At 38.9% G+C, this 22,794-nt stretch overlaps 1 protein-coding gene across 2 annotated transcripts in view; it reads left to right on the top strand.

The window, feature by feature from the left end:
• Nucleotides 1-22,794, top strand: part of MND1 (meiotic nuclear divisions 1) — a 65,694-nt gene continuing 42,900 nt past the window's right edge. Inside the window, exons 1-4 of one of the 2 annotated variants that reach the window (XM_045465307.1) lie at nt 1-162; nt 6,938-7,003; nt 8,896-8,953; nt 12,165-12,313. In XM_045465307.1, coding sequence (XP_045321263.1) covers nt 160-162; nt 6,938-7,003; nt 8,896-8,953; nt 12,165-12,313 — 276 coding nt within the window. In that variant the 5' untranslated portion in view covers nt 1-159. Of the gene's footprint in view, nt 163-544; nt 566-6,937; nt 7,004-8,895; nt 8,954-12,164; nt 12,314-22,794 lie in introns of those variants that run through there. The other variant, XM_045465315.1, reaches the window with a different exon arrangement.

Raw genomic sequence — 22,794 nt, 5'->3', positions numbered from 1 at the left:
GCCAGGGGTCGCCGCACACCGTTGGAGCGGAGGTCGGCCCCCGTCCCACCTCTTCCTGGTCGCTGCTCCGCCCCCTGGCGGTGTCCGCGCCAAAATCAAACCCGTCTAGTCCCGCCCCGCCCCTCGCTTCGCGCAGGCCCAGCCTTCGGAAGATCCGCTATGGTAAGAACTGAGGCCGAGCTCCAGGGTCCCGCTCCTTCCCTCCCACTCTCGAGGCGGCGGAGCTCCTCGGCAGCTTGAGGCCCCGGCGGGGCTTCGGGGGCTTGGCTCCCATGGAGGGGCCGCCAGGTCGACGCGGCCGGAGCCCAGAGGCTGAGGCGTGGCCCCGGGCCTGCTACCCTTACGCCGCGGGGCGTCCGCCGCCTTCCCGCCCTTGCGCGCCCCGCGCTGTCCCCAGAGCCTTCCAAAGCGGGTTAGGTTAAAATCCGGAGGCTTTCGCGAACGTGACCCGAGTGTCTCACAAACTTAGCGACCTGTCCAGAGCACGAGTCGCTTCAGAACCATTGCACCAGGCTCCCCGGATTCTGCTGCCAAAGGTGCAGCCTCTTAGGAAGAACCGGGAAAGGTGCGAGCGAGCCGGCATCTTGGGTCCTAGACGAGTGCTATGTATCATGGTTTGTAGAGCACGTTTCTGAGTGGCTCACGGTTTCAGAAGTAACGAATCTTCACTTTATGCCAGTAAGATTTCTTTGAAAATCCGTTGTTCTTTTACCAAAGGGCTGGAATCGATGTCCTTTTGTTTTCTGAACTGCTGGTTGGTAAGGCGTTAGTCCGTTTATTAGGGAAGCACTGCGCTGAGTTAGCCTTCCCTGCATACCATGGTACGTTAAGTCCTGGTAAGATTCCAAGACGTGCTTGTATCTTTGTGAATTTAATGTCTTTTAGCTCGTCCAATTATTAAAAAAAAAAATTTTTTTTTTTTTTAATTTGAGAGAGAGAGCGCAAGCGGGGGAGAGGGTTAGAGTGAGGGAAAGACAGCGAGAATCCCAAGTAGGCTCCATGCTCAGCTCAGGGCCGGTGGCGGGCCCTGATCCTAAGACCCTCGGATCATGACCTGAGCCGAAATTAAGAGCTGGAGGCCCAACCGACTGAGCCACCCAGAAGCCCCTCATCAAATCATTTCCATAAACTTCAGTTTCATGTCATTTTTTTTCTGCCTCTGTTGGCAGAGAATCAACATCTAATTAAATGAATCTAAGATTTTAATATCTTAATTTAGTTAAGTGGCCGTTATTTTGCTGGGCAAGGATCTAGGTTGTATGGTACTTATTTGAAGATACTTGTCCAGATGTAATTACAACTGATAACGGCTTCTTTGTGGTTAAACTAACAACGCAGCCACCTGGGCATAAAACGATCTCAGAAGCCAAACAGGAGCACACTTCAATCTGTTACCCATGCTGTGTGGTAGTGTATTTCTCAGTAGTGTTACTGGCCTAACACAACTGACCATTGAGAACTATGCAGCACAAATGCATTAACTTTATCCTTTTACCTAATGTCTCCTTACATACGAATCACCTTCTGATTCTAAATGGTAATAATGCTGTTAACTATTTCCAGATGCTTACCTCTGATAATGGAGAAACATGAAATAGAATAAAACTTGGAGATACATCCTATTTTTTAAATGTATGCTGAGGAAGTACGTTTAGTGTTATGTTGATCAAAGACAGTTTTGTTCCCTTTCCTGATGGTGGATTAATCCCAGTTTGTTTTGATTCGGTTGGGCTTGGTGGGTAAACAAGTAGAGGCATATATTTGGAATTGGAGAAATGTAACGTACTCTGCCACTTCTGAGGGCAACAGATATCATCTACTTTTAATTTTTCAAAGTTGTATTGTAATTGGTAAACAGAGCTGATTTGGGGAATCTGTAACTCCTAATTGGAGAAGGTTCCTTAGATGTATGGCTTTTTTTTTTTTTTTTTTTTTAATGTTTTTATTTATTTTTGCGACAGAGAGAGACAGAACATGAGCAGGGGAGGGCCAGAGAGAGAGGAAGACACAGAATCGGAAGCAGGCTCCAGGCTCTGAGCTGTCAGCACAGAGCCCGATGCGGGGCTCGAACTCACAGACTGTGAGATCATGACCTGAGCCGAAGTCGGACGCTCAACCGACGAGCCACCCAGGCGCCCCGATGTATGGCTTTTTAAGTGGTTTAAAATACAGGTTTCCCCCCCTCTTTGAAAGAGTAGTGTTCCTATGAAGCCTTTTGTCATCTGAAATGATGTAAGGGGAAGCAGCAGCAGCAATTAATTTATATGGAAAAAAAATATTTTCTTTTAAATTTTTTTTAACGTTTTATTTATTTTTGAGACAGGGAGAGACAGAGCATGAACAGGGGAGGGTCAGAGAGAGGGAGACACAGACTCTGAAACAGGCTCCAGGCTCTGAGCTGTCAGCCCAGAGCCTGACGCAGGGCTCGAACTCACGGACAGCGAGATCATGACCTGAGCCGAAGTCGGCCGCTTAACCGACTGAGCCACCCAGGCGCCTGGGAAAAAAAAAATCTTTGAGCATTTCTGAGACCTAAAAAAAAAAAAAAACCCTCTTAGGCTTTTCTCTTTTTTAATTTTTTAAAACTTTAAAGAATTTTTTTCTCTCTCTTAGGCTTTTCACATACCCTAGGATACATCTTGCCAGTGCAGCTACTCATAGACACAGTTCAAAACTGTGGTGGCTTATGCTTGAGATGCTGAATGTAGTTCCCAGGGAAGGAGCTTGGTGGAGCCATTCCTAAACCAAACGCTGAACACTGGTTCTTCACTTTTTGTCTTTTTTCCGTACAAGTGAAAATGCTCTTAGGATTTCTTTTGGTTAGTGAAAATAGGTACTAATGTAAGTCTTCTGAAAAGTGGGGATAGCTATATGTTAGTTGACCAGGAAGCTTTGTTGTCCTCAGGTCAAGTCTTGAGTCCCCTTACTTACTAATTTGAATATATATACATATTTGAATATATACATTCAATATATCTTTATTTGAATATATAGATATCTATACCTATATATATATATATACTAATTTGAATATATCTCTAACTTATGTTGTCAGCATATTTTCTTTAATGTTAACTATTAAGTAAGCCCTTGTTGATTTTTTTTGGAGAAATTTCTAGATATGAATTAGTATGGTATCCTTTTACGTTAGTTATTTTCATTCTGGCCATGATACTCTCCTACTGTGGTTAATAATAAAAACTATTTCTAGTCATAAAAGAGACTGATGAGTAAATTAGCCTGAAAACAATGTTAATGGATAATACAGCTCATCCATATTTCTTGAGTAACTTTCATAGCTTCTGAACTGATATGAACTTTCCTAAAACTGTGTGCCTCCAGGACACTAGACTCTCCTCAATTGTCTGCTTCTGGTGGGCAGATTGTTGTGGAGTCCATGAGTCTCTCCAAGGAGCTGTTTAATAATACCAAAATGTTAGGACCCATTTAAAGCTTTGGATCTGTTTTCCACTGATGTAGCTACAGACTAGTCCTAAAGGGATCCTCGCTGCCACCCAGTACCCCTGACCTGTCGCTAGATTCTGGGGTGAGAAGAGCAGTGTTCTCAACCCTGGGGAGTTAAAGCACCTGAGAGGCTTTGTAAGATATGCATGCCCAGACCAAGGTCTGGTCTCAGAGATTCTGATTCAGTTCATATGGCATGTGCCTTGGTATCAGTATTTTTGAAAAGCTCCTGAGATACTTCTAATGGCAGTTTGAAACCCATTGGACTAGAAAAAATGAACCAAAAGAGCCTTCTAACTGGGTGTGGATTTCATGCTTGGTTGTTTTGATACTGCTGAGGCCAGTGTGAAGGGAGGCTAATTAAAGCAGTATTGAATGCCAGCTGTTGACTCCAGGTTTAGCAAATAGATCTATATGGTTTTTTGGAGCTTGCCCACCTGAGATTTCTGTGATTTATCTCTCCAGGAAAGGCCATAAATGGTTAGCACAGAATTCTTTATTATTAATTTACCCTGTGTCATATATGGGAGTGCAGAGGATGTTGAAGGGTTTGGGAGCCTGAACAGTCTCAAAGTTTAGAGTCGGGGCTGTGGATACATGGGCCTGAAGTCAAGGGATGGCCTGTGTGTCTGCTCTAACCTAGCACTAAGCTCTAGGAAGGCAAGGGCAATGCATGTTCTGAAGTTTTCAGTCTGCTGAGAAAGACAAGTATACAAATTGATTTGATAAAGTTGTGTTCTGGGAACACATGGGATGACACTCAGCCTGTCCTGTTAGCTCAGGGGAAGCTCTTTTACAGAATGCTTAAACTAAGCCTTAGGAGATTTTTTTTGGAGTTTCGAATAGGAGAGAGGAACAGGTGTTTTAGAACATTTTGTGAAAGACATAAAAATGGGAAGGAGCATGCAGCGAGTGGAGAATTACAAGTACAGATCTTCCTCAACTCACAATGGAGTTACACCCTGATAAACCCACTGTAATTTGAAAATATCATTAAGTCAAAAATGCATTTAATACACCTAACCTATGGAGCATCATAGCTTAGCCTAGCCTACCTTAAACATGCTCAGAACACTTCTACATTAGCCTATAGCTGGGCAAAAGCATCTAAGACAAAGCCTATTTTATAGTAAAGTATTAAATATCTCATGTAATTTATTGAAAAGTGTACTGAAAGTGAAAAACAGAATGATTGTAAGTGTATTGGTTGTGTACCGTCATGGTCGTGTGGCTGCCCAGCCTCATGAGAGTATTGTACTTCCTATCACTAGCCTGGGAAAAGATTCAGATTCAAAATTTGAAGTATGGTTTCTATTGAATGTGTATCACTTTCACACTATGGTAAAGTTGAAAAAGTGGAACCATAGTAAGTCAGGGACCATCTGATTTTTGTATTACAGCTCAAGTGGCTTACCTCTCCATGGTATGGTCAAATTTGATGTGGGGAGTGGTATCTGTGAGAGGTAGATTGGGGTCAGGTGATAAAGGGCCTTGTAGAATGATTGGATACTTCTGGATGGTTCGGAAACACTGAAAAAGCAAGGAGAGGCATAGTTAGATTTGCTTCTTGGCAGTGTGGAATGTGGACTTAGAGGGTGAGACAAAGTGTGGCGAGGGGGCCTGCAGGAATGTTGCAGGAGACAGCACACATAATGAAGGCCTGAATTGAGGTGGAGGTTATAGGGATGGAGCAGACTGGATAGATTTGAGGAATAGTTAAGCACTAAACTTGGCAGAACTTGGTGATTGGTCTGATGTAGAGTAAGAGGGATGAAGGAACCTGGGATGACTGCCAGGCCTCTGGCTTAGGTGACAAGGTGGTATCTAACTGAGCTCAAGACCTGGAACAGCAGGTTTGGGGAGTAGATGTGGGAGAAGAAGAGTTCAGTTGAAACCCTCTGAGTTTGAAGTCTGTCCAGTAGGCAGGTAGATACATGAGATTGTAGCTCAGGAGCATACTTCAGAGACCGATTTACGATTGGGGGATTCAGCATAAGTGTTTGTTAAAACCATAAAAGCAGATAAGATCAAAGGAAAGTGTGAGGAGATGAGGGGATCAATAGAGAACCTAGGGGGAACTATAGTGTTCAAGAGTAGACAGAGAAAAAAGAGAAATATCAACATTAATCCTACTTATTTTATCTATGCAGTTCATCCAGGAACACCTGATAATTTTATTGCTGTGAAAATCAGTTAGTGGGTTTCTAGGTTCTGCAAGTAGAATAAAGACTTATGGACTCTGGTTTGTATTCAGGATGGCAATTTCAAATCCCTGTCCCTGTCTATTATAGGCTTTCATTTTCCAATGGAGTATTTAGTTGCAAAGACTCAGTCTTTGTTTGTTTTTAATGTCTGCTTTTTTAAAGTGGTGTAAAGTGTTTTAAACTTCTTACTAAACAGTTTATGTTGCCTCATAATCCTGAGTGATTTTTGAGAAAGATTCAGGTGACTTAAAAAACATTAGTGTGGTATTCTGTATTAGACATGATTCTCTCTTTTGTTATTTTCTGTGAATCTTTGCATTGAGGGAATTTGGCTTTTTAAAAAAATTTGGATTTCAGCTTTATATGTTCTAAATACAATATATTATAAAATTGAATTATCAACAGACATTTTAGTTACATGTTAATTATCTTAATTTTAAATTGGCTAAACTATAGTTACAGAATAGTAGAAACCTTCAGTAGGCTTCCGTCTTCTACTTGGATAGGTTTTTTTCTTCCACCAGCCTATCCTCCACAATGCTTCTATATGCCATCTTACTAAAACATAACTCTAATCTTGTCACTCTTCTGCTTTAGAAATTCACCCAGTAGCTTCTCATTGTCTAGAAAGAATAACATACATTCTCTTTGGCTGGACAGTCAGCCTTCCGTGATCTGGCCCCCGACAACCTTTCTCACCTTCTCTGCCACTCCCTCTACATGCACTACGCAGTAATCATCCCTGAGTGCTTGGCTTTCTGATGCATTCCACGTACTTCCATCACATCATGGCTCTGTGTGGTCTGCCCAGGACACCTCACCATTTCTCAACTTGCCAGAATCCTTTTCATCTCTAGCCTTCCTAGATAGCCCTCAACCCTCCCCAATTCTGTACTTGGTAGCAATTTGTGAATGTACTTCCATCATTTATTAGTTACATCTATTTTCTTTGAGAGATTATAAGTCCTTTGAAGGTAAATACAGGGACTTATCATTGGATCATTTGATAAATATCGAATTTCTATAAACTGCCAGGCTCTGTCACAATCACACTTGTTAGTTTACTGGCAGCACCTACCACAGGGCTTGGCATATAGTAGTTTAAATGGGTCTTGAGGCCTGGCTCTGAGAGTTATCAAACTCATTGGCAGATAAGACCATAACATTTCAGATGATGTTTCAGATCAAGTTGTTTTAGAATGCAGTGTTTTTTTGTTTGTTTTTTGTTTTTTTAATGCAGTGTCTACTTTTTTACTTTTGTGCTTTAGTCAAAGAAAAAGGGACTGAGTGCAGAGGAGAAGAGAGCCCGCATGATGGAAATATTTTTTGAGACGGTGAGTTGTTTTCTCTAAGATTTTTAGTATTTTATGTAATTTTCTCCTTAAGTATATGTCATTCAGTGTTAACTGTACCTTTTTTTATTAAATATCAGTGCTAATCAATTTCCTGAATAGTGGATAAAATTATGCAAACATTTTTAGTTTCTGTGAAGCTATGGAGTATGAAAGAACTCTACCCCAATGTTCACTTCTGTCCAAACTCCTACTACACCACACTGGCACCAAATGATCTTTCTGAAGCATATATTTGATTGTGTCCCCTTTCTGCCTGGGAATAATAGTGATAATTGTTGACATCAACTGAGTGCTTCCTAGGTGCCAATCATTGCTCTCAGCACTTGGTGTAGGTTATCTGATTCCTTCCTTTTTAATCCTTTGCTATCAGGACTGTTATGATCCTCATTCTACAGATGAGGACATCTGAGACACAGCCTAAGGTACCAGCCCTGGATCTCAAAAAATTAAAGTGGTAGTACCACTGGGATTCAAATCCAGGGAGGATCATCTGATTTTTAGATTTTAGGCAGTGTTAAATGCTGCCTCTTTGCATTTATAAATCTGACTATCATGTTACATATCCTAGGCCTCCTTAATTTATTCCAGATATTTGTGCCTGCCACTAACGGGAAATATGTTTGAAGTTTCAGGTCCTAAGTGGTAGAGCCAGGATTTAAATCCAGGCACCTGGCTCTAGAAGCTGGTTTTTTTACCATGTTGCTCAACAGTAGCTTTTTTTTTTTTCTTCTTCCAGTTCAAGTCCAAATCTTAGACCTACAAAAAACACTAATTTCCTATGTCTTAGCCTAATACTTGATAGGACCTTCAAAGTCTAGTCTGACCACATTCTACTGGCTACTTTCATTATATACAGATGTGAAGAAGATAAGAGAAAATGGCAAAATAGAATATGAAATTAGTAAGGACATTTTCATTTTGATAATTCAGATTCTCAGTAAAACAAGCAAAACACTCTGGGAACCTTTATTTTACAAACTGCCTTCTAAGTGTAATTTTACTAATGTTACCTCCCTTCAATGACTTACTAAAAGTCATTGGCAATTCAGAAGAGTATCATATTAATGATGATGATTAGAAAGATAAATTGATGAAATTTGTATGTGAGGATTATGACTTGTACACAGTTAAAATATTTTTCCTGTGGTCTCAGCAAGAAAAGTAGATTTAATTCTTACTAGGCTGTGGAAGGCTGGGGAGAGTGGTGAGGGTGATTATTTTGTCCTTTATGATATTGTTCATTTTCTCAGTATCAAAATTGGCTGTTTCAGATTGAAAATTTTTCAGCCCTGCCTTCAATTAATAACAGCATATTAATGAGTGTGAGCAGCTTCCAGAAGTTCACTAGTCACTGAGTTTTTTTTGTTTTCTTTGTTTTTTTTTGAGAGGGAGCGTGCACGCATGCAAGCTGGGGAGAGGGGCAGAGGGAAAGAGAGAATCTCAAGTAGACGCCCGTCAGTTGTCTGTTTTACTTTTAGTTAAAACTGCTAAATCTGTGACGTACGTGCATGCTAAGCAAATCACTGTTTTCTTAAAATCACAGTGTCAGAGAAGGTGATTATTTCATGTTAAATGACTCATTGTAAGTAGTCTTTATACCTCGATGGGAAGATATTCTTTACATTCTGATCTTCAGTTACTTTAAAGAATTGAATGTTCATGCAAAATTTGTCCCTTTTTAAATTCTGTTGAAGGTATCAAACAAGACAATTGCAGTTTGTTCTAGCTCTAAAATGCTTGATTCTGTCACACTGTTCATTACCAGACACAACTTTTAGTACAAAGTTTTATTAATATAGTTATGGTAAATATGAATATATGGTAGAAAATAAATATATGTTTTTCATCTTTTTTTAAACTCTTTTAAACAGAAAGATGTGTTTCAATTAAAAGACATGGAGAAGATTGCTCCCAAAGAAAAAGGCATTAGTGAGTATCAAAGATGTGCGGAGACATTTTGTGATACATTGGCCATCTTTTCTGTAAGTCTTTCACTTTATGAAAACATAAATTTCTACAGGTGAAGAATGTTTATAAAAGTCCTTACATGATGTCTTTGGGCTGTGGCCATGATTCTTGTGTTTGGAGTATCTGCTTTAGGAAAATTAAAATGGAATACGCACGCATACCTATACACACATGCATGCACACATTTATTTATTTATAGGTATATTTACTTCAAGAGAAGTGAACATTTCATTTATGTTCTTGTATTTGTTAAATGTGACTTCATATCTTTACATGGTGTAGTGGTTTTCTAAGCTTTTGTAACAAATTACCACAAACTTGGTAGCTTAACACAGTAGAATTTATTCTTTCAAAGTTTGGAAGCCAGAAGTCTAAAATCAGGGTATTGGTAGGGTTGGTTCCTTCTGGAGGTTCTGAAGGAGAATCTGTCTCCTGCTTCTCTCCTGGCTTCTGATGGCTGTCAGCAGTACTTGGCTTATAGACACATTGTTCTAATCTCTGCCTCTGTTTTTACGTAGACTTCCCCTTTATTTTCTCCATTTCTATCTCTTATAAGGACATATGTCATTGGATTTGGGCCATACCACCCTAAAACATGGATGATTTCATCTATGATCCTTAACTACATCTACACAGACCCTTTTTCCAAATCAGGTCACATTCACAGGATTTGGGGGTTATCTTTTGAAGGGTCACTGTTAAACCCCCTGTATATGGTGTGTGTGTGTGTGTGTGTGTGTGTGTGTGTGTGTGTGTGTGTATAGACATACACACATATATATGTATATATATATATGTATTTAAATCTTATATTCATTGTATAAGCTATACATGTTTATAAGTAAAAATTGTTCATAAGCCCTCTATTCTGGGATCACCACTGTTAACATTTTGGTGTATTTTGGTGTCTTATTCTTTGGTTCTATTTGTGTATGTATGTATGTATCTGTCTTTTTTTTTTTTTTTTTTTTTTTTTGAGGGAACTGTCCTGTATATGCAGTTTTGTGTTCATGCATTTTTCATATAACATTATGTCATCTATATTTCATTATGTCATTTGCTTAAAGAATGATGTGGGTTGTCTGGGTGGTTCAGTTGGTTAAGTGGCTGACTCTTGATTTCTGTTCAGGTCATGATCTCACAGTGCATGGGATTGAGCCCCTCGTGGGGCTCTGTGTTGTCAGCCCCAGATTCCCTTTTTTCCTCTGTCTTTCAAAATAAATAAACTTAAAAAAAAAAAGATGCACAACATCTGCATCTCCTAATGTTTCATTCTGTGACCACCCACTATACCCTAATTTGCTTAGCTTGTTACCTTTTGTTGAACACCTAGGTTGTTCACAAACTTTGCTGCTAAAATTAATGTGTAACATACTATCTATGAATTTTTTTCTAAAAACATGATTTTTTAGGGCAGTTTTAGGGTCATAGCAGAATTGAGTGGAAGGTACAGAGATATCCCATATGCTTCCTGCTCCCCCACATGTAAAGCTTCTCCTGCTGTCAGCATCACTCATCAGTGGTCCGTTTGTTACAGCTGACACATCCTAATCCCCCAAAGTCCATGGTTTGCATTGCATTCTGTGAGTTTGGACAAGTGTATAATGACACGGATCCATCATTATCGTGTCATGCAGAGGATTTTATTACTGCCCTAAAATCTCAATGTGCTCCACCTATTCATCCCTTTCTCTCCTTACCCATACTTTTTTTTTCCCCCCACATCTCCTATCACTTCATTAGGAAATGCTCCTAGAAATAGAGTGGAAATAGAGACTTGTGTAGTTTTAGACATTTAATACATATTCTCAAAGTGCCTTCAGGAAAGGCTATTCCAAATTATATTCACATTCATTTCTCAGAATTGTGTTTTCATTTTTAGAATCGTTGACATTTCATTTCACTTCGTATTTCTTTACGAGTGAGGTTGAATGTTTTGCACATTCGGTGTCGATTTTTTTTTAAATTTATTAAATCTTTAGTTTTCTAATAGATTTTATTATGTTTAGGAATCTGTAGAAAAAATTAAAGTGGACATAAAAATATGGATAACTTCTCAGTACAGTTTTACTTAATAGAAAGTAAGAATTGTTCATGAATTTCAAATAAAGTCATATTTGACTTTACATTTTTATATGCTACTTTTGAAAACTTCTTTCTGATTTTTTATCTTACCCTTAACCGTAATATTCAGTTTATTGTTTTATTGTTTAATTTTTCACAAGTTTTTTTTCTTTTGTTAGTTTTCTTAGCAAAGAAGGCAAAACATGTTCATTGTTGGAAAAAATAAGAAAAATGAACAAAAAGAGGAAATAAAAATTGCCTCTTAAAGATAACTTCTGTCATATTAGTGCATATTTTAACTTTATTTTTTTATATTTTATACACATTTTGAATGTATATATATATATCCATGCCATTAAATATTTTATAACATAAATTTAATGATTGTATAGTATCCTGTCACAATAAATGCTTTTTTTTTAAGTTGTTTTTATTTATTTTGAGAGAGAGAGACAGCAAGTGGAGGAGGGGCCGAGAGAGAGGGAGATAAAATCCCAAGGAGGCTCTGCAGTTTAGCACAGAGCCCAATGCAGGGCTCAAACTCACAAACCGTGAGATCATGACTTGAGCCGAAATCAAGAGTCAGACGCTTAATCGACTATGCCACTCAGGCGCCCCACAATATTACAAGTCCAGTTATTGGATTGGTTTCCAGTTTTTTGCTATTGAAAACAGTGCTTTCACAAGCATCCTTATGCTTGTCTGTCATTTTCTTTGGCTGAATTTAAAATAGTGGAATTTCTACATAAAAGGTATGCATAAATCTAAGGTTTTCAATATATATTGTCATATTCTCTACCCATGATGAGGGTACTCATTACCCTAAATCTTTTATGATATTGTAGTCAAGAAATCATATGTCATTGCTTTATTTTGCTTTCTTCAGTTATTAGTGGGGTTAAACATTTTTGTTTATTGACTGTGTATATTTTGTTTTTGTTCATTGATGTACTTCTGTTTTTCCATTGTAGTATTTTATTTTTATTTTTAAAAGCTCCTTTGTTAAGTACTCCTTCTGTAATATTTATTGCAGGTATTTTCCTAGTTTTTAGCCTTTTAATTGTATAGGATGTGTCTTAATGTAGTCTTTAAAAATTCTCTCTTTTAGCTGCTATGTCAGTAAAAGAAGTCCTTCAAAGCTTAGTTGATGACGGTATGGTTGACTGTGAGAGGATTGGAACGTCTAATTATTATTGGGCTTTTCCAAGTAAAGCTCTTCATGCAAGGAAACGCAAGCTGGAGGTTCTGGAATCTCAGGTAAGCCACCACACTTAAAAAAATTATAGATTTGCTTTGTAAGAAAGAAATTTGTTTTTATTTCATCTTATGTTCCATTAAATTTTTAACATGCATTATTTGATTCAAAGTCTAGAGATAATCAACATCTCTTTCTTCCAAACAGTACAAGGATCTTAGAATGTTTTAACCTTCATCTTCCCACATCATGATATTATTTTATAATATTTTAGTTCCTTTTAGGGTTACAGAAAAAGGGGTGGGGAGGTACAGAGAGTTCCCAAATGTGGTTGACCCTTTAACAACATGGGTTTAAACCTCATGAGTTCACGTATACGTGGATTTTTTTTTATACATATGGTACTGTAAATGTATTTTCTTTTTCTTATAATTATCTACATTTACTTTTCCCTAACTTACTTTATTGTAAGAATACAGTATATGATAGCATAAAAAATATGTGTTAATCAACTATTTATGTTATTGGTAAGGCTTCTGGTCAACAGTGGGCTATTAGCACTTACTTTTTTTTTTTTTTTTTTTTTGAGACAGAGACAGCACTAGTGAGGGAGAGGGGGAGAGAGAGAGAGAGAGAGAGAGAGAGGGAGAGAGAGAGAGAGAAAATTTCAAGCAGATTCCATGTTCAGCACAGAGCCTGATGTGGGGCTGGATCCCACGACCCTTGGATCATGACCTGAGCTGAAACCAATAGTCAGAGGTTAAATCAACTGAGCCACCCAGGAGTCAAAAGTTATATATGGATTTTTGACTGCATGAGGGTTGCCCCTAACTTCTGCATTGTTCAGTGGTCAGCTGTATAGTTTTCTCCCACCATCTGAAAGTGGAGTATTCCTATGAAACTTTTTGTGAGCTAAAATGGTGTGAAGCAAAAAAGCAATTACCATTAACCTATATGGAAAAAACCTTTGAGTGATTTTAGACCCCAAAAGTAACCTTTCTTAGGCTTTTCTGATACCTTAGGGCACATCTTGCTAATGGATGCACAAAATACATCAAAGTAAAGCACAAAGGCTCATAGACACAGTTCGATGCTATGGAGCTTGATGCTGACATACTGAGTATAGTTCCCAGGGAAGGAGCTTGGGGCCACTCTCACTGCTCTGGGTGCACGCTGCCTCTATAAGGGCTTGCTGCAAAATGAATGCTGAACACTCTTTTTGCTTTTTATCTTTTTTTTGTAAAAGCAAAATACCCTTCAGATTTCTCTCAGCAAAAATAGGTACTAATGTAGGTCTTTCATAAAAACAAAGTGGTATAACATGAACTTTTGAAAAATGGGGACACCTGTACCACCCCCTACACCCCACCAAACACAAAATTTACCCTATTATTTACATTTTGTGTTAGTGTTGTACATGTTATAATTGATGAGTCAGTATTGATCTCTTGTTATTAAATAAAGTCCATACTATATATTAGGGTTCACATTTTATATTGCATATTCTGTGAATTTTGACAAATGCATAAATGTTATATATGCACAATTATAGGATACAGAATGCAGGATTCCAGAATAGTTTCACTGCCCTAAAAATCTCCTGTGCTGGAGTTATCCCTCCATCCTTCCCTCTCCCCTAACTCCTAGCAACCACTGGTATTTTTACTGTTCTGTAGTTTGCCTTTCCCAGAATATGATATTGTTGGAATCGTACAGTCTATAGCCTTTTCAGATTGGCTTCTTTCACTTAGTAATGTATATTTAGCTTTCCTCCGTGTCTTTTGGTGGCTTGATAGCTCATTTTTTTTTTTTGATAGCTCATTTCTTTTTATTGCTAAATAATATTCCATTTCATGGTTGTGCTGTAGTTTGTTTATTCATTCAGCTATTAAAGGAAATCTTGATTGTTTCCAAGAACATGCATTTAGTCTGTACTACAAGCATTCAATACATTTTAATGAAGTATTTTTTTATTCTTTTATGTAACTGAGGGGGTGAATTACCATGTGGAATTTATAGTGTAGGTAAGAAATGGAACTTCAGGGAAATAGGCAATGGACTTGTTTTGGAGTGAGGCGAGGAAGAATTCTGATTCTCGAGAAGATAACAGGACCGGGAAAAGTTAATCAAGAATAGTAAAGGAGGGGGGCGCCTGGGTGGCTCAGTGGGTTAAGCGTCCAACTTCAGCTCAGGTCATGATCTCACGGTTCGTGGGTTCGAGCCCGCGTTGGGCTCTGTGCTGACAGCTCAGAGCCTGGAGCCTGCTTCAGATTCTGTGTCTCCCTGTCTCTCTGCCCCTCCCCAACTAGCACTCTGTCTCTGTCTCTCAGAAAATAAAATAAAAACGTTAAAAAAAAATTTTTTTTTAAAAAAGGAATAGTAAAGGAGGGGCGCCTGGGTGGCTCAGTCAATTAAGTGTCTGACTCTTGGTTTCAGCTCAGATCATGATCTCATGGTTTCATGAGTTCCGAGCTCTGTGTTGGGCTCTGTGCTGGCAGCATGGAGTCTGCTTGGGATTCTCTGTCTCCCTCTCTCTCTGTCCCTTCCCCACACACGCTCTCTCTCTCAAAATAAATAAATAAATTAAAAAAAAAAAGAATAGTAAAGGAAATGAATTTATTTCTGTTTGGAGGTAACGTGAGATTACATTTCTTCATAGGAAAATCCTCCTGAAATACCACTATTTAAAATGTTGCTCACGGGTTTAAGAAGGTTAAAGAGTTAGTTTGTAAGGAGCCCTCTGTCAGTCATTGTTTTTAACTATAAGCAATGCATATTAACTGGCTGACATTAGCAGAAAAGGAATTTGTTGAAAGATACAAGATGGATTTGCAGAATCACTGGGAAGGCTGGAAACCCAGTTCTAAAAGTAGGCAGGAACTGAGGGAAGGTACACAGCCAGACCACAGCCAAAGTCACACCATGAAACCTGTCTGGTGAGGATTCTGCTGCTCCAGAGCCATGAACACTGCGCCTAGCTCTACTGACATTGCTGACCTCAGAAGATGATTCCACTGGTGCTTCTAACTCAGGCTGAAGAACCAGATGTTGCTGCTGCCAAAGAAAAGAAAACAAACTTAAAAATCCCTCAAAAAACTTCTGTCCCAGCTACCAGTCACATTTTGTGGAGGTACATGTAATCTGGCCAAGCCTGGGTTACATTCTCACACTCTGGTTGCCAGGGGAACTGGCGAAATAAGTAATTGGGGTGTCTAGTTTCTTTCTTCTTCTCTCTTTTTTTTTTTTTTTTTAAGTTTATTTATTTGTTTTGAGAGAGAGAGAGAGTGCAGAGGGAGGGGCAGAGAAAGAGAGGGAGAGAGAGAATCCCAAGCAGGCTCTGTGTTATCAGCACAGAGCCCAGTGCAGGGCTCAATCTCCTAAACCTATGGGATCATGACCTGAATCTAAATCAGAGGAGTCGGATGCCTAACTGACTGAGCCACCCAGGCGTCCCATGGAGTTTCCAGTTTTTGTGATGAGAGGTAGCTGCCTCCTATTGGTACCAGCAGTTCCCCAAAATAGGAAGGGAGTTTGAATGCTGAGTAGCACTGTCTCTCCTACCATGATATTTGCAAAATAAATCAGGAGAAAAAAACTGGAAAAGAGCATAGGACTTGGGAGTCAGAATAATAACAACTAAATTATTGAATACCTACTGTCTTCTGTGATAACTATCCTAGGCACTCAGAATCCATTAGTGGGCAAAGAATGGAAGCCAGGAAACCAAGTAGGTTAAGTTATTGAAATAATCCAGCTATGAAATAATGGTGGTTTGGACCAAGGTGGACGAAGCCCACTTATCCTTGCCTTAGCCATAGGCAACCAGTAAGCTACTTTCTGTCTCTCATAAATTTTCTTGTTCTGGACATTTCATATGAGTGGAATCACAGCATGTGTATCATTCTCAACTGGCTTCTTTAATTTAACGTAATGTTTTCAAAGTTTGTCCATGTTGTAGTAGAAGTACTTCATTCCTTTTTATGGCCAAATAATGTTCCGTTATATGAATATACCACATTTTGTTTATCCATTCCTCAGTTAATGGCCATTTGGATTGTTTTCACCTTTTGACTGTTAATATGCAATGTTGCTATAAACTTTCATGTACAAGTTTTTGTGTGGACATTTTTTCATTTCTCTTGGGATTTGCTGGGTCATATGACAACATGATTAGTTGTTTGAAGAACTTCCATACTTCTTTCTAATTTGGCTTCACCAGTTTCCATTTTTACAGTGCATGAAGCTTCCAGTTTTACTATATCCTCACTGAAATATATCATTACCTGACTTTTTTGACTTTAGCCATCCTAGTGGTTGTGAAGTGGCATCTAGTTACGGTTTTGCTTTCTATTTGCCTGGTGACTAGTGATGTTGAGCATCATTTCATGTGTTTACGGGCCATTTGTATATCTTCCTTAGAGAAATACGTATTCAGATCCTTTACCCATGTTTTATCTTTTAAACGTGATGCCACACAAAAACAGACACATAGACCAATGGAATAGAATAGAAACCCCAGAACGAGACCCACAAACGTATGGCCAACTCATCTTTGACAAAGCAGGAAAGAACATCCAATGGAAAAAAGGCAGTCTCTTTAACTAACGGTGCTGGGAGAACTGGACAGCAACATGCAGAAGGTTGAAACTAGACCACTTTCTCACACCATTCACAAAAATAAACTCAAAATGGATAAAGGACCTGAATGTGAGACAGGAAACCATCAAAACCCTAGAGGAGAAAGCAGGAAAAGACCTCTCTGACCTCAGCCGTAGCAATCTCTTACTCGACACATCCCCAAAGGCAAGGGAATTAAAAGCAAAAGTGAATTACTGGGACCTTATGAAGATAAAAAGCTTCTGCACAGCAAAGGAAACAACCAACAAAACTAAAAGGCAACCAACGGAATGGGAAAAGATATTTGCAAATGACATATTGGACAAAGGGCTAGTATCCAAAATCTATAAAGAGCTCACCAAACTCCACACCCGAAAAACAAATAACCCAGTGAAGAAATGGGCAGAAAACATGAATAGACACTTCTCTAAAGAAGACATCCGGATGGCCAACAGGCACATGAAAAGATGTTCAGCGTCGCTCCTTATCAGGGAAATACAAATCAAAACCACACTCAGATACCACCTCACGCCAGTCAGAGTGGCCAAAATGAACAAATCAGGAGACTATAGATGCTGGAGAGGATGTGGAGAAACGGGAACCCTCTTGCACTGTTGGTGGGAATGCAAATTGGTGCAGCCACTCTGGGAAACAGTGTGGAGGTTCCTCAGAAAATTAAAAATAGACCTACTCTATGACCCAGCAATAGCACTGCTAGGAATTTATCCAAGGGATACAGGAGTACTGATGCATAGGGGCACTTGTACCCCAATGTTTATAGCAGCACTCTCAACAATAGCCAAATTATGGAAAGAGCCTAAATGTCCATCAACTGATGAATGGATAAAGAAATTGTGGTTTATATACACAATGGAATACTAGGTGGCAATGAGAAAAAATGAAATATGGCCTTTTGTAGCAACGTGGATGGAACTGGAGAGTGTGATGCTAAGTGAAATAAGCCATACAGAGAAAGACAGATACCATATGGTTTCACTCTTATGTGGATCCTGAGAAACTTAACAGAAACCCATGGGGGAGGGGAAGGAAAAAAAAAAAAGAGGTTAGAGTGGGAGAGAGCCAAAGCATAAGAGACTGTTAAAAACTGAGAACAAACTGAGGGTTGATGGGGGGTGGGAGGGAGGGGAGGGTGGGTGATGGGTATTGAGGAGGGCACCTTTTGGGATGAGCACTGGGTGTTGTATGGAAACCAATTTGACAATAAATTTCATATATTAAAACAAAACAAAACAAAACAAAAATAAACGTGATGCCACATATTTTCCATGCTAGGAAACAACATGCATATTTGCCAGTCAGCAATTTTTTGAAAAGTTAATCATGACAATTAAAACTTTATACAGGGTAATATACTTTCAGGTCTTACTGCATTTTCCTGTCTTCATGGTTTTTTGTTCCTTTATCCTCTTTGAGAATTGCCTTGCTCTTCCTTTCTACTTAGCCAAATTCTAAACATCTCTCTTTTCAGAAACCTTCTCAAGGCCCCATAGCTTATAGTGGGTTTGGCCTTCTCTAAACAAACTGTAATATTTTTGGTTTTACCATGATATAATGTATTGCTTTGGCTCATACTGCTGGTTGCCTATGTAATGAGCACTGCCCCTTTCTTCTTTACTAACAAAACACTTTGTTGAGGCAGCAGTGTGCCTTACTTAAAAAAAAGAAAAATGCTCATCTTCCCACACTCCTTTGCAACTAAGGGTGGCAATGGAAAACAGTTCTGATGAGTGAGATATAAGTGGAAGAGTATCTCTGAGGTTTGTAGGAAAGTGTTTACTTTCCTGATAAAGGCAAAACCCCTTCCCCTTCTTTTCCATAGTGGACATGAGATCATATTATAACCCTACAATAACATGCATTAGGATGGAGACCTGACCCTCAGTGTCAGAGCCTGAATAGAAAGGGCTTGGGTCTCTGGTGGCATTTTGAAATGCTGCACTAACCTTGGACTGTCTCACGTCTGGACTGTTTAATCCAGTTTTAGTCAAATGTTCTGTTACTGTAGCTGAATGTGTTCTAAATGGATATAATTGCTTTGAAGACTTTCTTTTATATAAATGTGACTTAGATTTTTTATTAGTTGTCTGTTACTTTGTAACAAACTGTGTACTCCAAAATTTTGTGGCTTAAAGAAACAAACATAGATATTTCACAGTTTCTGTGGATCAGGAATCCAGACGTGGTTTAGTTAGGTACGTCTGGCTCAGAGTCTCACATGAGGTTGTAGTCTGACAGTTGGCTGGGGCTGTGTACTCATCAGAAGGTTCATCTGGGAGAGGATTAACTTCCAAACTCAATCATATAGTTATTGGATTTAGCCCTTTGAAGGCTGTTGGACTGAGGGCCTTAATTCCTTGATAGTTTTTAGGCAGAGGCCTCCCTCATTCCTTATATCCTGGGCTTCTCCATAGGACAGTTCACAGAGCAAGTGTGTGGAGAGTCCAAGGCAGAAGGACACTACTGTGTTTTTTTGTAACTTAATCTTGGAAGTGACATCTCTTTACATCTGCTGTAGTGTGTTTTAATGAAACAAGTCATTAAATACAGCCCAGTTGCAAGCAGAGATTACAAATGGGCATAAATAGCAAGGGGCAGGGATCATTTTGGCCATCTTAGAGGATACATACACAGATTTAAATTTTTTTTTTTAACTTTTCATATGTATAAGTCTTCTTGATTAGTTTTTAATTGCTTTATTGAAGAATATTTGACATTCAAAAATTTCTCGTATTTAAAGTTTATAAATTGCTGAGTTTTGGCATATGTATACATCCATGAAACCATCACTACAATTAAGGTAATGAGCATATCCTTCATCCCTAAAAGTTTCTTTATTCCCCTTTTTAGTCTTTCTCTCCTGCCCTTCGCTTCTTTGCACTGTTTCCCCTGCCCCCATCCCTAGGCAACCACTGATTTGCTTTCTGTCACTATATTTCCAAGAGTTAAAAAAAAATTTTTTAATGTTTATTTTTGAGAGAGAGCGAGCATGAACAGCAGGGGCGGGGAGGGGAGCGGAAAGAGAGAGAGAGAGAGAGACAGAATCTGAAGCAGGCTCCAGGCTTTGAGCTGTCAGCACAGAGGCCGATGAGCGGGGCTCGAACTCAAGAGCTGTGAGATCATGTCCTGATCCGAAGTAGGACATTGAACCGACTGAGCCACCCAGGTCCCCCCCCTTCTTTTTAATTTTTTAAAAATGATATTTCTAAGAGTTCTTTATATAAATGGAATCATACAGTAATGTATTCTTTTTCCTGGCTTCTTTTACTGAGCATAATTATTTAAAGATGTATCCATGTTGCTGTCTTATTCATTTATTTTTATTGCTTAGTGGTGTTCCATTGTATGAGTATATGACAGTCTGTTTAGCTGTTGATAGACGTTTGGGGCTTTTGTGTGTTCTAGTTTTGGGCTATTAGAAATAAAGCTGCTATAAATATTTGTGTACAAGCCTTTGTAGGGACATATGTTTTTATTTATATTGGGTAAATACCTAGGAATGGAATGGCTGGATTGTATGTGGCAAGTTTATGTTTAACTTTTTAAGAGATTGCCAAACTGTTTTCTGAAATAGTTGTGCCATTTTACATTCCAGTCAGGAGTGTATGAGAGTTCCTGGTCTCTCCACATCCTTGTCAATACTTGGTATGATACCCATTCTAATAAGTATAGAGTGATATTGTGGCTTTTTTCCATTTCCCCAGTGACTAATAATGTTGAGCATCTTTGCATGTGTTTATTTGTCATCCATAAGTCTTCACTGCCAAAGTGTCAGTACAGATCTTTTACTTAAAAAAAAAAAATTTCTTTTTGCCTTTTTTAAAACTTGGGTTTTTATTATTGAGTTTAGACAATTCTCTGTATATTCTGGGTACAGATCCCCTCCTAGACAAATGTTCTCTGAACTTTTTTTCTACCAGTCTTCAATTTGTCTTTTCATCCTCTTAACTAGTTTTTGAGGAACAGAAGGTTTTAATTTTGTTGAAGGCCAGTTTATCAATTTGTTTCTTTATGGTTGGTGTTTTGGGGGTATATCTTACCTTCTTCTGGGCAATTATTTGTGCCTGAAACTGGGCATAACAGGTGCTGATTAAACATTTGTTGGTTGACTTCTTGAGCCAGAGGAACTCTTTACCTTTGAGGAAAAAACAGCCAAATGTACGTTTTTTATTTCTTTGCCTCTGGATTTAGCATAATATCTACTTAGCAAGTGGGGGAGCTTGGCAAGCCTTAAGAGAAGTAAAGAAGAGATCTAGTAAGAATCTCTAGTACAGTGAATCTATTTTCAAAAAGTGAAATTAATATCACTGTTTGTTCTGAGTGTTCGAGGAATAGGATGTTCTCATTAGTTACTGTCAATATATCCCTCTTCCTACAGGTCTGAGAGTTGGCATCAAATGTATTTTGTGACACACCCCTCCCTCCCCACCTCCATTGACAAGTTGGATGTCAAAGATTAATCTTACACACCTGCTTAGAAATCAGGTCAAGTCAGAGATGTACACCTAGGCAGTAGTCCTATATCCTCTGTTCTAAACACTCCAGAGGTAAACAAAAAACATGATTTTGATGTCATTTGTAAAATGTTGATAGCCCTTGACATTTGCTGTATATAGTTATTAAAAAACAAAAACAAAAGCCTTAGTGCCTTTTCACTGACCTAAACCTACTTTATTCTTTAACTGAAATTTGAGATGGCATGTCAGTATCATTCTGTGCCCCTCAACCATGGTTCTGGAGATTGCTTATCATTTTAGAGAAGCAATGTGGCTCAATGGAAAGAGAAGTAGTTAGAAATCAGACATGGATTGAAATCACAGCTTTACTTCTTACTGGCTGTAGGATCTTGGAAAACTTTCTTTAGCTCTTTAAAGCCTCAGTTTCCCAGTTTGTAAAATAGAGTATACTTCAAAGGGTTGTGATACAGATTAAGTGATTTATGTAAAGCCTGGCGTACTAGGTACTCAGTCTATGGTAGCCAACAGATCCAGCTAAATTAGTACTCATCCACGATATACTGTAAGTTTATTTGGTCAGTCAGAACAAATATTTGAGGGTCTCCTACGTGCAAAACATTTTACAAGATCCTGGAGGTAGTTTGTAGAAGTTAAGATTTGTTCCTTAGAAGAAAGAACTTGTGGGATGCCTGGGTGGCTCAGTTGGTTAAGGTGTCTGACTTTGGCTTAGGTCATGATCTCACGGTCTGTGGGTTCAAGCCCCGCGTTGGGCTCTGTGCTGATAGCTCAGAGCCTGGAGCCTGCTTCGGATTCTGTGTCTCTCTCTGCCCCAACCCTGCTCTTGCTCTGTCTCTCTCTATCTCTCAAGAATAAATAGACATTTAAAAAAAAAAAGAAAAAAAAAGAAAGAACATGTACCTGTGCTAAAGTTAAGAGTGAAAGTGTAATATGGCTAGTTTCATGAATGAGTGGTAAGATTAAAAATGCTGCATCGGTTAAGCGTCCAACTTCAGCTCAGGTCACGATCTCACGGTCCGTGAGTCGAGCCCCGCGTCGGGCTCTGGGCTGATGGCTCAGAGCCTGGAGCCTGCTTCCGATTCTGTGTCTCCCTCTCTCTCTGCCCCTCCCCCGTTCATGCTCTGTCTCTCTCTGTCTCAAAAATAAATAAACGTTAAAAAAAATAAAATAAAATAAAAATTAAAAAAATGCTGCAAGAGATGGTAGGATTTATATAAAGATAGAAGGTACTTATTTAGTGTGACAGTGAAGCAGATTCCAAATTCAAGGTTGTACTGAAGGATTAGTTTATTTGGCATATTGCCAAAGTGAGAGGTTAACTTCTTTTGAGTTTCTTGTTAAACGACTTCCAGATTAGACAGAGTGAGGGAACTCTAAATTTTCCTCTTTCCTCCCTCCCACTCTTTCTTTCTTTCTTTCTTTCTCTCTCTCAT

Source organism: Leopardus geoffroyi, chromosome B1 (assembly GCF_018350155.1).
Source record: "Leopardus geoffroyi isolate Oge1 chromosome B1, O.geoffroyi_Oge1_pat1.0, whole genome shotgun sequence".
NCBI classification, from domain to species: Eukaryota; Metazoa; Chordata; class Mammalia; order Carnivora; family Felidae; genus Leopardus; species Leopardus geoffroyi.
The sequence above is the reverse complement of the archived record's forward strand: the minus strand, read 5'-3'. Positions and strand labels throughout refer to the sequence as shown.